This window comes from Phaenicophaeus curvirostris, unplaced genomic scaffold, assembly GCF_032191515.1.
Source record: "Phaenicophaeus curvirostris isolate KB17595 unplaced genomic scaffold, BPBGC_Pcur_1.0 scaffold_73, whole genome shotgun sequence".
In the NCBI taxonomy this organism is placed as follows: domain Eukaryota; kingdom Metazoa; phylum Chordata; class Aves; order Cuculiformes; family Cuculidae; genus Phaenicophaeus; species Phaenicophaeus curvirostris.
This window is the reverse complement of record NW_027206695.1, coordinates 501,296-515,217: the sequence shown is the minus strand read 5'-3', so window position 1 is coordinate 515,217 and position 13,922 is coordinate 501,296. Positions and strand designations below refer to the sequence as shown.

General features: G+C 53.4%; 2 protein-coding genes and 3 non-coding genes across 5 annotated transcripts in view; 1 reads left to right on the top strand and 4 right to left on the bottom strand.

The window, feature by feature from the left end:
- Window positions 1-13,922, top strand: part of LOC138734342 (zinc finger protein 585A-like) — a 352,271-nt gene that overhangs the window by 39,533 nt on the left and 298,816 nt on the right. The gene's annotated exons all lie outside the window — the stretch shown is intronic.
- TRNAK-CUU (transfer RNA lysine (anticodon CUU)) lies at window positions 4,051-4,123 on the bottom strand. Its single transcript has one exon. It is a non-coding gene; the product is annotated as a tRNA-Lys (tRNA).
- On the bottom strand, window positions 4,448-4,519 carry TRNAE-CUC (transfer RNA glutamic acid (anticodon CUC)). Its single transcript has one exon. It is a non-coding gene; the product is annotated as a tRNA-Glu (tRNA).
- TRNAV-CAC (transfer RNA valine (anticodon CAC)) lies at window positions 7,991-8,063 on the bottom strand. The gene has a single exon. It is a non-coding gene; the product is annotated as a tRNA-Val (tRNA).
- On the bottom strand, window positions 8,192-12,299 carry LOC138734356 (tripartite motif-containing protein 10-like). The gene is made up of 7 exons (XM_069881967.1): window positions 11,844-12,299; window positions 10,918-11,013; window positions 10,604-10,834; window positions 10,482-10,504; window positions 10,190-10,305; window positions 9,962-10,021; window positions 8,192-9,726 (listed from the first exon to the last, which is right to left on the bottom strand). Exons 1-7 carry the CDS (start codon window positions 12,261-12,263, stop codon window positions 9,212-9,214), a joined length of 1,461 nt encoding a protein of 486 aa, XP_069738068.1. The 5' UTR covers window positions 12,264-12,299; the 3' UTR covers window positions 8,192-9,211.

Here is a 13,922-nt window from a genome sequence, read left to right as displayed (position 1 = left end):
CCCCTGCAAGACACCTCCCACCTACCATGGATGGTTTTTTTTAGGTTGGGACATCAAAACAGCAAGGAAAAAGGGGGAAAGAAGCTTTTCTGGAGCCTCTTTCACTACTAGAAGCTGCTCCAAGGTCTCCCCGCAGCCTTTTTCTTCTCCAGCTTGAGCACAGGAGGTTCTCCAGCCCTTGGATCATCTCCATGGACTCTCTCCAACAGCTCCACGTCCTTCCTGGGCTGGACACGGATCTATTAGGTTTATCGATAGGATCTATCAGGTCTATATTTATCGGATATCTACGTCTTTTATTCCTCTCGGCTGCCCCCGATGGTTCTTCTGCAACTCTTGGTGAAAAGTTCCCACCACGAAGGTCCCAGCTCTGCGCTGGGGGGTTAAAAAATGGGATGCAAGAAGAGACAAAGCACCTTGGCTTGTCCTTGGGGTTTTAGAGTAGCTGGATTATATCTGGGGCCACGAGCTGCTTCCAGACCTCCAGGAATGCTGAGTCCGAAGAGCTGTTAATAGGAGAAGGGAAAAAAAGGGACACGAGCCAAATTCAGCTGCGGGTTTATTGCTAGAGCTGAAATTAAACCAGATCAGGAGCCCGGGACGGGGCGAGGGCTGCAGGCAGAGGGGTTTCACCCTCAATTAAGGTCAATAAAACAAGGATTCTAGTGGCTGGACCACACGGGGAGCCCCGCAGAGGTCAATCCGTAGGGTCATCAAGCCACTCGTCGTTGCAAAGATCCGTCTCGCAGCAGGAATATCGGGACGTGAGTCGGGATTCCGCGTCGGACGCTCGTTCCCGGCCACAATTAAGCAAGGAGGTGCAGCCTTGCTGGTAGTAGAGGGTCACCTTCCCTGGAGAGGGGTCGGAATGAGGAGAAAACGGCTCTAAATTAATAAAAATCAAGAACTTGACGTTGAATTTTCCACATGAGACACCAGCCTCGTAAAGAGCACACACACCTTGTTTGTTTTAATTAAGAGAAAGGCCTTAACGAAGCGTGTGCACATACAGAGCGAACCCACATGGCTTCTTTGCTTCTCCATTGTCTAAAAGAGACTTTTTTTTAACCCTACGCGGGGCGACCTCCATGGAGAGAAGGAATTTGGCCCCTTGCTTCAGTCATCAACACATCAAGTTCATCCTCACAACCTCATTCGTGCCACAAATCAATTTGGTTTCTATCAATTTTGGCGTCTATATCGATTTTGGCTCCATCAACCAGCTTGGTCTCCATCAACCAGCTTGGTCTCCATCAACCAATCCTTGGCCCCCACCAACCAATCCTTGGCCCCCACCAACCAATCCTTGGCCCCCACCAATCAATTTTGATTTTCCAACAACCCCAACCAGAAGAAACACGCGGCGTTGACCCCCCCCACTCTACGCACCTAGAGAACTTTTGATGATGACGCATTTCTCTCTCCGCTCGCACGTCGTCTCGTTCGCTCCGTTGAAGCACCCGATGAGGGGGATCTTGTACTTGCAGACTTTGCATCGAAGAGCCTCCGCTGGAGAAGAAGAAAAATGAGGTTGGAGCTGGAGCTCCATGCTCCAGAACCATGAGGAGCGACCCCAGAGATGTCGAGAGACCCATCAGGGAAGGGATCAAGCAATATTTTCACTTAAAAACCCAATAATGAGTCTGTAGAGGGGGGTCAGATGAGGATTGTGGACCCTCAACCCTTCTTGGAAGAGGCACATGCAACCTTAGAACCAACCCGACCACAGATCCACGGGGAATGAATGTGGATGTGGCTTCTGAAGTGGGATTTGACCACAGCAAGACCTTCAAAACAGCTCCACAGAGGAGAAAAGGTGAACATCTACCCCAGGATCCATCAACTACAGCTTTGGGTCCAACATCACCACTTGGAAGCGAGCAGAAAGGTTGTTTTCACTCAAAAAAAATGAGAAGAACCACAGAGATTTTCCTCCCAGGGCTGTAGACTCGGAGTGGAGAACAACCACAGGCAACCTGAGCTTGGAGAGAGGTGTCCAACCACCCTCAGATGGTCCCTGGGCCTTTATTCCATCCCATTTAACCACCCTCAGATGTTCCCTGGACCTTTATTCCATCCCATTTAACCACGAGCCTCCACTTACCGACCCCGAAGCACAGGACGAGGGTCAAACCCATGAAAATCACCTTCATTTTTGGAAAAGAGGACGGATGATCCCCTCCCAGCTGCACCTCAGCTCAGATCTGGGAACGAGGAGGACACAGGCAGGTTATTAATCCCTCTAACGAGTTTCCTCAGTCATCAGCCAGGAAAAACCAATCAAAAATGACTCAATAGAGATGTTTGTGGTGTCCCTGTTTGGGGGTCGAACCCAAGAAACTCGAGGCACGTTGCTGGACAGTCCAGCAGCACCTTCAAAAGTGGAAATTGCACCTTTCTAAGCTCATTTTAACGTTCAAGATGTCAAGGTAGAAACCTCCCGTGCGAATAAATAGATTTTATGAGCAAAATCCTCACGTTTCTTTGTTTTGCAAGATGATTCCACCTCTTGCTCAGACGCGGCACTGGGAATTGTACCAAGAACCGAGCAGGTTTGAGGAAATAAATGGAAAAAAAAAATAAGTGGTCGCGACCCTGAGATTAAGAGTCTCGTGCTCTACTGACTGAGCCAGCCGGGCTGCCAAAATATCTGATTTTCCATCATTTTTCTCACCAAAAAGGGTAAATTGGGTGAATTTCATGAATCAAGTGGAGATATTGAAGTAAGTGGAAGGTCTTTGCCTGGAGGTTGAAGAGGGGGCGTTGGGGGCGTGAAGTGAAGCAGAGAGAGAAGTCTTGAAGCAAAGAACTAAGAGAAAATCTCTTACCAGGCTTTCTCCGTAGAGGTTCAAGCATCCACCGGCCAACGTGCGAGCTCTACTTTTATCCTTCTCCTGCGCTTGGACCTGAACGACCTCCTGGAGGATATTGTTTGATGGGAACAATGCTTCTTCTCGCACCTGGATAAACACGGAGCCCAGCGAGATCCTTCCGGGACACCAAGTTCTTCATTCCATGGGCTGAACGTGCAGGTTCTCAAGATGTTTAATCTCATACGGTGCAAAGAAACCCACCTTAGTCCCCAATTTTGAGGTTAACTCCAGAAGAAAGACCCAAAAAGGTGGATTTTGTAGAGTTTTGCTGCTTGGGAAGGTGACACCATCCCCAATGCCTTTTGGAGACCTCGTCCAGGACCTCCTTGTCCTCACAGGAGAACATTTCCTCCTAAAATTTAATCTCAATCTCCCCTCTTTAAGCTGAAAACTCTTCTCCATCCTCCTCTCTTTGCTCAGGAGCCTCTCCCCAGCTTTTCTGGAGCCTTTTTCAGGCTTGGAAGCTGCTCTGATGTTGTCCCAGAGGACTTTTCTTCTCCAGGTTGAACAATTTAGTCTCAGAACATCCTAGTCTAGCCCCTTCTTACCTGTATTATAGAATCCTAGAAGGGTTTTGGTTGGAGGGGAACTTAAAGATCCTGAAAATGGTTGTTAGGAGAGGCTGGAGGGGAAGAAAAGAGAAGGAAGAGGCTGAAAATTGTTGTTAGAGAGGCTGGAGGGGAAGAAAAGAGAAGAAAGAGGCTGAAAATTGTTGGTGGGAGGGGCTGGAGGGGAAGAAAAGGGATGGAAAAGGCTGAAAATTGTTTGTAGAGAGGCTGGAGGGGAAGAAAAGAGAAGAAAGAGGCTGAAAATTGTTGGTGGGAGGGGCTGGAGGGGAAGAAAAGGGAAGGAAGAGGCTGAAAATTGTTGATAGAGAGGCTGGAGGGGAAGAAAGAGGCTGAAAATTGTTGTTAGGAGAGGCTGGAGGGGAAAAATGAGGCTGAAAATTGTTGGTGGGAGAGGCTGGAAGGGAAGAAAAGGGATGGAAGAGGCTGAAAATTGTTGGTTGAGAGGCTGGAGGGGAAAAATGAGGCTGAAAATTGTTGGTGGGAGAGGCTGGAGGGGAAGAAAAGAGAAGGAAGAGGCTGAAAATTGTTGGTGGGAGAGGCTGGAGGGGAAGAAAAGAGAAGGAAGAGGCTGAAAATTGTTTGTAGGAGAGGATGGAAGGAAAATCAAGCGCCCAACGTGGGGCTCGAACCCACGACCCTGAGATTAAGAGTCTCATGCTCTACCGACTGAGCTAGCCGGGCTCTATTGGAAAACTGGAGACTGGTGCAGCTTTTAAGCTTGAAAAATAGGGATTTGTGGAGTTTTTAAGCACCAGGAGGATGCAGGGAGTGAAGATTTTGGGGAGGATTCACCTCAGGAGAGAGAAAAATGCAGGAAAAGCTCCATCCTGGCAGGTTTCTCTCTCCCACTTCAGCCTTCAATCCGTGGTTTGCATCCCAGTGGGATGTTTGCACCCAAACTGGGAGCGCTGGGGGTCTAGGAAAAAGGGGAGAAGAAATCTGGATGCTCAGAGTTGTAAAAGTAGCTCCAAGTGAGTTAAAAATACTTATTTAAAAGTCATTTCTTTCCCTGACCGGGAATCGAACCCGGGCCGCGGCGGTGAGAGCGCCGAATCCTAACCACTAGACCACCAGGGAGCCCTGAAATTCTCTTTTTTCACCCCAAAATAACATCAAATGTGGGGGGCACAAGGGTTTTGGGTTGTGTTTGATGCACAACAGGGGTTCTGCATGTTTTCCTTCTCCTTCCTTCAGCACCCAAGAGATAAAACCCTCCAAATCCAACAGAAAACCCTCCCAAACCCATAGAAGCCACCCCCAAAACCAGTAGAACCCCCCCAAAACCCATAGAAAACCCCCCAAAACCCATAGAAAACCCTTCCAAACCCATAGAAAACCCTCCCAAGCTCATAGAAAACCCCCCAAACCCACAGAAAACCCTTCCAAACCCACAGAAAACCCTCCCAAACTCATAGAAACCCCCCCAAACTCATAGAAAACCCCCCCCAAACTCATAGAAAACCCCCCAAACTCATAGAAAACCCTCCCAAACTCATAGAAAACCCCCCAAACCCACAGAAAACCCCCCAAACCCACAGAAAACCCCCCAAACCCACAGAAAACCCTCCCAAACCCACAGAAAACCCCCCAAACCCACAGAAAACCCTCCCAAACCCACAGAAAACCCTCCCAAACCCATAGATCCTTGGGTTTATCATCTGCTGACATCCAGTGGTGGACCCTTCTCCAACATCTGGAAGTCTAGGAGTGACCCCAGAAGGGTCTCACAGCCACCAAGAGGCTTTCCTCGCTTCCTTCTGTCCCAAAAATATGACGTTTCCACCTATTCCCATCCGAACTTGAAGGATTTCCCAGTTTTCCAGATCCAGTTTCAGATCATCTACTGAGTTTTAGGCGTCTTCCTCATGTTGGTGTCAGAATACGAACGCGGTTCCATCACGAACCAGGCATCTTTCTCCAAGAAATGATTCCAACCCTCTATTCCTCATCTGGAGGATGGTGTCGAGGTCTCGAATCCTCAACAGAAGAAGGAGATGGAGCTGTTGGAACAGGCTCAGAGGAGGCTCCAAGGATGATACGAGGGCTGGAGAACCTTCTATATGAGGACAGGCTGAGAGAATTGAGGATGTTCAGCCTGGAGAAGGCTCCACCAAGACCTTAGAGGGACCTTCCAGCACCTCAAGGGGCTCCAAGAAAGCTGGAGAGGGACTTTCTACAAAGCAGAATTGAAACGGGACTGGAGGAGGATGAAGAGGATGGAAAGAGCTGAGCAGAAAGCCTCGTAGTTTCTCCTTTGTGGGCTCTTCACCCCCAAATTTCTTAAGAACAACAAATCCAAAGAGCAAAGACTTTCACAGAAGCAATTTAGGTCACGGAGATGCTGCGTGGAGGGGAAAATCCACATTTAACGACGGCTCCAGAGAGTTAATTGAACGTCAAGCCCGAGGTCTTGGCTGCTCTTCTAGGTCACGTCCCAAGAACAAATAATTCCATCCACGAAGACGGATGAAGGCTCCCCCGCCGCCCAAACTCATTTATTTCAGCTCGTTCGTGGGATGCGTGAATGCAAAACGAGTAAGTGGGGGAGGGAATTAACTCATTGCTTGGTTTTTGAGCAGAGAAAAAGCATCTTTTTTGAGTGCAACATCCAAGAATGGAGCTGAGCTCGGCCAAGAGACAAGGAGAAACTCAAGCTGGACAAGAAGAGGCTGGGTGGGAGATGCAAGAGGAGGAGTTTAGAAACGTTTAAGCAGGGCTTGAGGCACAGAAATGGAATGCTGGGGTGGTTTGGGTTGGAAAAGACCTTAAAGCCCATGCGGTTCCACCCCCCTGGATCTGGTTGCTCCAAGCTCCATCCAACATTGTCTTCAACAGCTCCAGGGATGGAGCAGCCACAGGTTTCCTAGAAAACCTTGTCCGGGACCTCCCCAACCTCACAGAAAAGTGTTTCTTCCCAATATTCCACCTCAGTCTCCCCTCTTCCAGGGGAAAAGTGCTCCCTCTCATCTTCTCCCTGATCAAGAGCCCCTTCCCGGCTTTTCCGGAGCCTCTTTCCATACCGGGAGCTGCTCTAACGTCTTTCTTCTCCAAGCTGACCAACCTCATCTCTCTCAACCTGTCCTCATATGGGATGTTCTCCAGCTCTGGGATCATCTCCACGTCGTCCTCTGGCTTTGCTCCAAGAGATCCGTGTCCTTCAGGTGCTCAAGACTCCAGAATTGGACCCAGGGTTTGGTCATGAAGGGTCAACACCAACTTGCTTACAACCACGCGGAAAAAAAATTCTATTTTCTCAGCATCCGACCCCCAGCGCTGGATAATTCCCAGCTTTCCACTCAAGGTTCATCCTTCCGTAACCGAGCGAGGACAGCAGAGAAATCCATGAGTGGGAGGCGAAGCTGAGAACGTGACCCATGGGGTGGATCACGAGGGTTCCACGAGCAGATACGGAAATTGCTCTAACACAGGTGCCCAAAGAGCTAAAGGTAGGAGGGTTGAGCTTAAATAGAGCCCTTGGACCATGAGTGGGGCTCCCACCTGGGGTTAATTGGGGTCGTTAACACTCATCGGTGACCTCAGGTGGTCACTGGTCTTTCCCTAATAGGAAGAAGGGTTGATGGTCCCCAGGAAGGCAGCATCATCCCTCTCTGCGAGCTCAGGTTGTGGCCACAGGGACTTCTTGATCCGACTGGTGATGGAAAACAGATCAAACTTCATGGAAATGAGAAGACACCTTCTTTCCACTCATTTCCTGCATCCAAACTCCTGCTCCTCACACCTCTTGGACCTTTCTGGCCTTCTCAGGCCTCTTAATCTTATTTATTCCTCATCTTTTCACAATAATAAACACCAAACGCTTCTCCCCTCCCTTTCCCCACACCCACACGCTTCATCCTTCCTCATCATCTCCTCGTGGTGGATCCAACGAGCCACTTAACCAATCAAAAACCAAACATGGAGCACTTTGCACCCCCAGGAGCGATTCCACAATTAAAAACACGTCGGAAAGGACGGAGCCCACCACGACGACTCCCTCCCCACCAAGGAGGTGGCATCTCCAGGCATCGTTTCCAAGGTTCCCACCCAACATCCCTTCTCCGCGTGACCAAAGCAGAGCTGGAGGGCCCTGGGCTGTCACCGTCCCCACCCAGAAGGACCCAAACCCTCTCAGAGACACCAGATAAGGAGGAAAAAAACCTCAAAATACCCCAAAATTGGTGTTTCTGCCTGGTTTCAACCAGGGACCTTTCACGTGTGACGTGAACGTGAGAACCACGACACCACAGACACCTGCCCAGCCCCCTCCTGGGGCTCCTCTCTCACTCAACGCAGAAGAAAGGTTCTTCCCATGAACCTTAACGCCTTCTCTGCAGGAATTGAAGCCTCCAGACGTTGATTCTCCACCTCTTGGCAGCTCCATCTCTCCGTGGGAGCATCGTAAGATGGAGACGGAAGGTTTCCTGGTGCCACCAGCCCTTCCCACCCCTGCGTCTCCAGCCCTGCTGCCCTGCGGTTGGGAATAAAGCTTCGAGGAAGAGCTGGAAGGACCGAGCCGTGCGGGAGACGCTCCCCAAGCCCCAAAAATGATGTTTCTGCCTGGTTTCGAACCAGGGACCTTTCGCGTGTGAGGCGAACGTGATAACCACTACACTACAGAAACCTGGAGAAGGTGCTCCTAGGGATCAAACTTCACGGAAAGGAGAAGACACCTTCACTCAATCCATTTCTGGCAGGTCAGCTCCTGCTCCCCACACCTCTTGGACCTTTCTGGCCTTCTCAGGCCTCTTAATCTTATTTATTCCTCATCTTTTCACAATAATAAACACCAAACGCTTCTCCCCTCCCTTTCCCCACACCCACACGCTTCATCCTTCCTCATCATCTCCTCGTGGTGGATCAAACGAGCCACTTAACCAATCAAAAACCAAACATAGAAGACTTTGCACCCCCAGGAGCGATTCCACAATTAAAAACACGTCGGAAAGGACGGAGCCCACCACGACGACTCCCTCCCCACCAAGGAGGTGGCATCTCCAGGCATCCCGGGGTCTCCAGGGAGAGCGAGGGGAACGGGATCAGCACCCCGGGGTCTCCAGGGAGAGCGAGGGGAACGGGATCAGCACCCCGGGGTCTCCAGGATGAGCGAGGGGAACGGGATCAGCACCCCCGGGTCTCCAGGATGAGCGAGGGGAACGGGATCAGCACCCCGGGGTCTCCAGGATGAGCGAGGGGAACGGGATCAGCATCCCGGGGTCTCCAGGATGAGCGAGGGGAACGGGATCAGCATCCCAGGGTCTCCAGGGTGAGCGAGGGGAACGGGATCAGCATCCCGGGGTCTCCAGGGTGAGCGAGGGGAACGGGATCAGCATCCCAGGGTCTCCAGGGTGAGTGAGGGGAACGGGATCAGCATCCCGGGGTCTCCAGGGTGAGCGAGGGGAACGGGATCAGCATCCCGGGGTCTCCAGGATGAGCGAGGGGAACGGGATCAGCATCCCAGGGTCTCCAGGGTGAGTGAGGGGAACGGGATCAGCATCCCAGGGTCTCCAGGGTGAGCGAGGGGAACGGGATCAGCATCCCGGGGTCTCCAGGATGAGCGAGGGGAACGGGATCAGCATCCCAAGGTCTCCAGGGAGAGTGAGAAGGAACTGGATCCAGATGACGTTAAACAAGGAATAAAAATTCCAGTTGTTTTGGTTTTGGAGCACGTTCTGCTGGAAGAGAGTCCTGGAGGACATCAGTGAAAAGAAAAGGTGGAAAAGGATGGAGAAGGAGCAGCGGAACCACCCGGAATGAGGAGGGGAGGAGGGTTCATGGGCAGAGCCGGAGGTGGGTCCCTCTCCCCAACCAGAAGAAGGGGAAGACGCTCTCCCCTCCAAACGAGGCGTTTTGGAAGGTGAAGACGGGGACCTCGCTCCCGGCGAGGGAAAAGGCCACGCGGCCTGCTCTGTAATCCAGAGCCACCCGCACCCTCCCAGTTGCCCCGGTGGCCGGGAAGGTGGTGACCGGGGAGGTGAAGACCTGGTACCGGTCCCCACGCCTCCCCAGAGCCCAGATCCCCTTGTCCGGATGGAAATGGAGCCACGTCTTCCTCGGCACGGAGCACCGAGCCACCCCCAGCGCCCAGGTCCTGCTTCCAGCCACCTCCACCAGCCACGACCGTCGCCCCGAGGAGAAGCCGCCGCGGCCCAGGACGCAGCAGGAGACGTCGAATCGCTGCGGGGTCGGGGGCATCTCCCGCCCCGCGTCCCTCCAGCGCGCCCCGCGCCCATCCCGGGACAGGACGAGGTGGGAATGGGCCGTGTCGGGGTCCAGGGTGACGAACGCTGCCGGGGATGGAGAAGAAAGAGGTGTTGGAAGAGGGAAGCGCCTCCCAAAATAGCTCAGCTCCATCTGGGCTCGGGAGCAGAGACGTCTCCACCTCTTCGCGCTTGGCCTCGCGCTGGAGGACCAAGAGGAGCTAATTCGTGTCTTCGATGACCTCGACTCGTGGTTTTCCACGTGTTTTAGGCACCGTTTTGGTAAATCCCAGCTTTGCCGGCGCCGTCCCACGAGCCTCACCTTCTCCATCTCCTCCTGGAGAGGCTCCTCGCTCTTTCTCCAGCTCAGATGGCAACGTCTCTAGGGGATGAAGAACAAAGGATGAAGAACGTGCTCTCCAGCTCTTCATTCTGCCGGCCCTGGGGTGGTTTTCCTGGGAAACCGGGAAAACTGGCAGCAGGTAGAGCTGCTCCCACCCCGAGTGGAGAAAATCCACCTCCACCTCCACCCAGTCCCGTCCCACCGCACCTCGGAACCTCCCCAGCGCCTCTCCGAGGACTTTGGTTTGTTGAGAGATGACCCTGAGCCTCTGCTCCAGGTCCACCACGGTCTCCGTTGTCTTCCGGGCGCTGCTCGTCTCCCACCTGGATGCAAACGTTTCTCCTCAGAGCCAGGACTCCCCGCGATGAGCTGGGACCGTCCCGGGTGGTTCGGGGGTGGGGGGTGAGCTGGTTGCCCCCCACGTCCCTCTCCTCTGGGCTTGGAGATGCCAACCAGCTCTGGCCAGGAGGACAAGTCGGTCCTCGTTGCCTTGACCTACCTGTCCACAGCACCTCGGGCACCCTGGAAAAGAGAGAGAGGGACGAGGCTCAGTCTCCAAACCTCAAACTGGAAGAAGATTCCAGCCAAGAAGATGCCGTGATGCCCAGTAGAGGATCCAACCTGCGGGAATCTGCTCCAAGGTTCCTCAAGCATCTTCTCCGTCTCGCAGATCAGGATGTCAAGGAGGGAAACCTGCCCCGAGATCTTGGCCTCCTCTTCCTCCTGCCTCCTCATCATCTCCCTGTCCAGCTCTCCCAGGCGGACCAGGAGGACGAACTCCTGATCCTTCAGAAACCGGCGCAGCTGCTGGAATTCCGAGACAATCTTCCGCCTCTCCACCTCAGTCTGGGTCTGCGGGACGTGGGGAGGTGACACCGCGGACCTCAGGGCTCCAGCTCCTCTGGATTCGGTGGGTGACGGCAACAGCCACTCACCAAATAGTCCTGGAATCGCCTCTCGCCGCTCATCTTCAACTCCAACATCTCTTCCCTTCGTTTCTTGAGCTTCTCCAGGTCGCGGTGAATTCGTTCCTGAAGGAAGAAAAACACCTCGGGAGGGAGAGATGGATGGATGGGGTGGGATGGGATGGGATGGGATGAGGTGGGATGGAGATGGGAAGGGAGATGGGAAGGGAGATGGGATGGTTGGGATGGAGATGGGATGGGAATGGAGATGGAGATGGGATGGTTGGGATGGAGATGGGATGGGAATGGAGATGGAGATGGGAATGGAGATGGGAATGGAGATGGGATGGTTGGGATGGAGATGGGATGGGAATGGAGATGGGAATGGAGATGGAGATGGGATGGTTGGGATGGAGATGGGAATGGAGATGGGATGGGAATGGAGATGGGAATGGAGATGGGAATGGAGATGGGAATGGAGATGGGATGGAGATGGGAATGGAGATGGGATGGAGATGGGAATGGAGATGGGAATGGAGATGGGATGGGGATGGAGATGGGATGGTTGGGATGGAGATGGGATGGTTGGGATGGAGATGGGATGGGAATGGAGATGGGATGGGAAGGGAAGGGAGATGGGATGGTTGGAAACGCTTCTTCCCCCCAATTTAGGAACAAAATTCCATTCCCCAATTCTATGAAATACGTCAGAAAGTTCCTGCCAGGTGGTTTGGGGCGAAGGGTTTAGGCTGAAAACTCAACGTTCTCCTGGGTTTAGCCCAACTAAGGGAGTCGCCGGGTTTTTCCTTTTCCATCTCTTCCCCTTTCACGGTGGAGAAAACCACGGAGAACCACCATCTAGCTGGAAGCCCACCATCCCAAGAAACTCCAGGACCCCTTAAGGTGGTTGGAACATTTTAGAGGAGGAACAACCCCAACCTGTCCCTGAACCCGACCTTGTCCTCATGGGTTGATTCCTCTTGGTGGGTTGCAGCGGGACCCCCACGATTCCTGGCTCCAGCACAGCTGGAGACAGATGGTTTTTCACCCCCCTTGGAGGGGAACGTCCTCTTGCGCCAGGAGCAGAGCTGCTCCTGCTCGCCGGTCCCTCCTTCCAGCCCCAGGAGCTTCAGCTTCTCCACTAAATGCTCCAGCTGCTCTTTAAGCTGGAAATTGTCTCTCCTGAGCCGCCTTCGGGGTCCAACAGCCTCAACATCTCCAGGTCTTCCCGGCTTCGGCTGGGATGGGGCCGTTCCACCTCCGCAGCCGGTGGGGTCGCAGCCCAGATGTCTCGGATCCAGCTGATGCTGCAGGATCCCAGCGTGGCGGGCGGTTTCTTCTCCCCCGTCCCTCGCTCTGGATGACCCCGAAGCCATGGAAGCAACTTCTCCAGCTCCTCCGCCCCTGGCTGCCTGCGGGAGAGCAAATGCAGAAGCTCTTGGCATGGGTGGAAGAAGAAGGAGAGCAGAAGAGCAGCTCTACCCTCTTTGAGATGTCGATTTGGGGAAGGGAAGACGCGTCCTCCAGCAACATTTGGGTTTGAAGGTCCATCTCTCGAGCATCGAGGTTTTTTTGCCTTTCTGCAGGTCTCCACCGTGGTGTCTCCACTCCCGGGGTGGCCAAAGAAGAAGGATCCAACCTTCCCACCTGGTGGGAACTGGAAATTCCTTCCCAAACCTTGCTGGTCCATGACCTGGTGTCCTCCCACGCCTGCTCCCCAACCTTTAAATCTCAGCAACGTGACCCCGCGACTCCTGCCACCCAGACCGACCTCGGCGACCCCAAATTTAACGGCTTTTCACGTGGAAAAAAATAAAAACCAGCTGAGCCGGTGCTGGTTCCCTTCGCTGGACGTTCCCCACCGCCCCCGAGGAGACACTCACCCGGTAGGCAGCGGCACAAGGTCCTGGGGTGGCTCCTCTCCAGCCTCCGCGGGGGCTGCTGGAGCTCGGATCACGTGGAGGACGGAGAGGAAAGATCAGCCCCTATTTTAGGAGAGGAATTCGCCCCGCTCGGCACCTCCCGGCCGGGGCCACCGGCCTCGGTCACCTCCCTCTGCACCTCCCGTGGCCTCAGCTTGGGTTTACGATCCAAGATAAAGCTCGGATGGAGGCTCCTTCCTCGTTTCCAGCTTAGAGGTTCGGCTACCGGCCACGACGGGGCCACCACGCACTCAAAGCTCCTCCAACCCAACCACCTCCAGAGCTCCCACCGCTCCACCTTGGCCAGCGCTCGTTAAAGGGCTTTAAATAACGAGCGAGGTGGATCTTCCAGCTCCCCGGCCGCCCTCTTCCTTGGCTGGAAGCTCGGGAGCACCCCCTTGATTGCTATTTTTAATTAACGGCTTTGTAAAACGGGGCTTGGAAGCCGTGGGGGGCGGTGGGCAGCAGGGAGGAGGGGTGGGTTTTTCTTCTGGGCTGGTTGCCACGTGGATGGTTACTTAAAAATAAGGATTTATTCTTATTTATTATAATATTTTCGCCTCCATTTCTGTCTTCTGCGACGAAGCGAGGAGGGATGAAGGTGTTTGAGCCTCTAGAGCGACGGCGACTGCGAGCGTGGAATGGTTTGAGGTGGAAGGGAGCTTAACCTTTAATAAACCATCATCTCAAAGCCCTCAGACATCAAAGATCTGTCCCTCTCCTGCCTCTTCGCCCTGCTTGGACCTTCTCCTGCTTCTCCTACGTCCACGACACCACCAAGAGAAATAATGAAGGGTTTTGGCTTGATAAACTGCAGGACTCATAGAATAATGGAATATTTGGGGTTGGAAGGGGTCTTAAAGATCATCCAGCTCCAACCCTACGGCCCTGGGCAGGGAAACCTTCCAGGAACGAAGCTCAAAACCACAGGGATGAGCCCCTGAGATACTCTGGATGTTGCTCATGGGTGGGAGGTGAGAGCATCTCACCCCGGTGGGATCCACCTCAAACGTCCCCTGATCTCAGGAGGAGCAAGATGCTTCAAGGAGAGCTGGAAGGCGTCATCGGAGAGAGCCACGATGGCCCCAGCTGGAAAAAAAAAAAGAAATAAAA

What these genes read in the sequence shown, in the direction of transcription:
- LOC138734356 (XM_069881967.1), bottom strand. Translation starts at nt 12,263, where the DNA reads ATGGCTTCGGGGTCATCCAGAGCGAGGGACGGGGGAGAAGAAACCGCC. An exon ending in AATCAACCCATGAGGACAAG is followed by an intron (nt 11,014 to 11,843) that starts GTCGGGTTCAGG and finishes TTCTTCCTTCAG; the next exon opens with GAACGAATTCACCGCGACCT. An exon ending in GGCGATTCCAGGACTATTTG is followed by an intron (nt 10,835 to 10,917) that starts GTGAGTGGCTGT and finishes CACGTCCCGCAG; the next exon opens with ACCCAGACTGAGGTGGAGAG.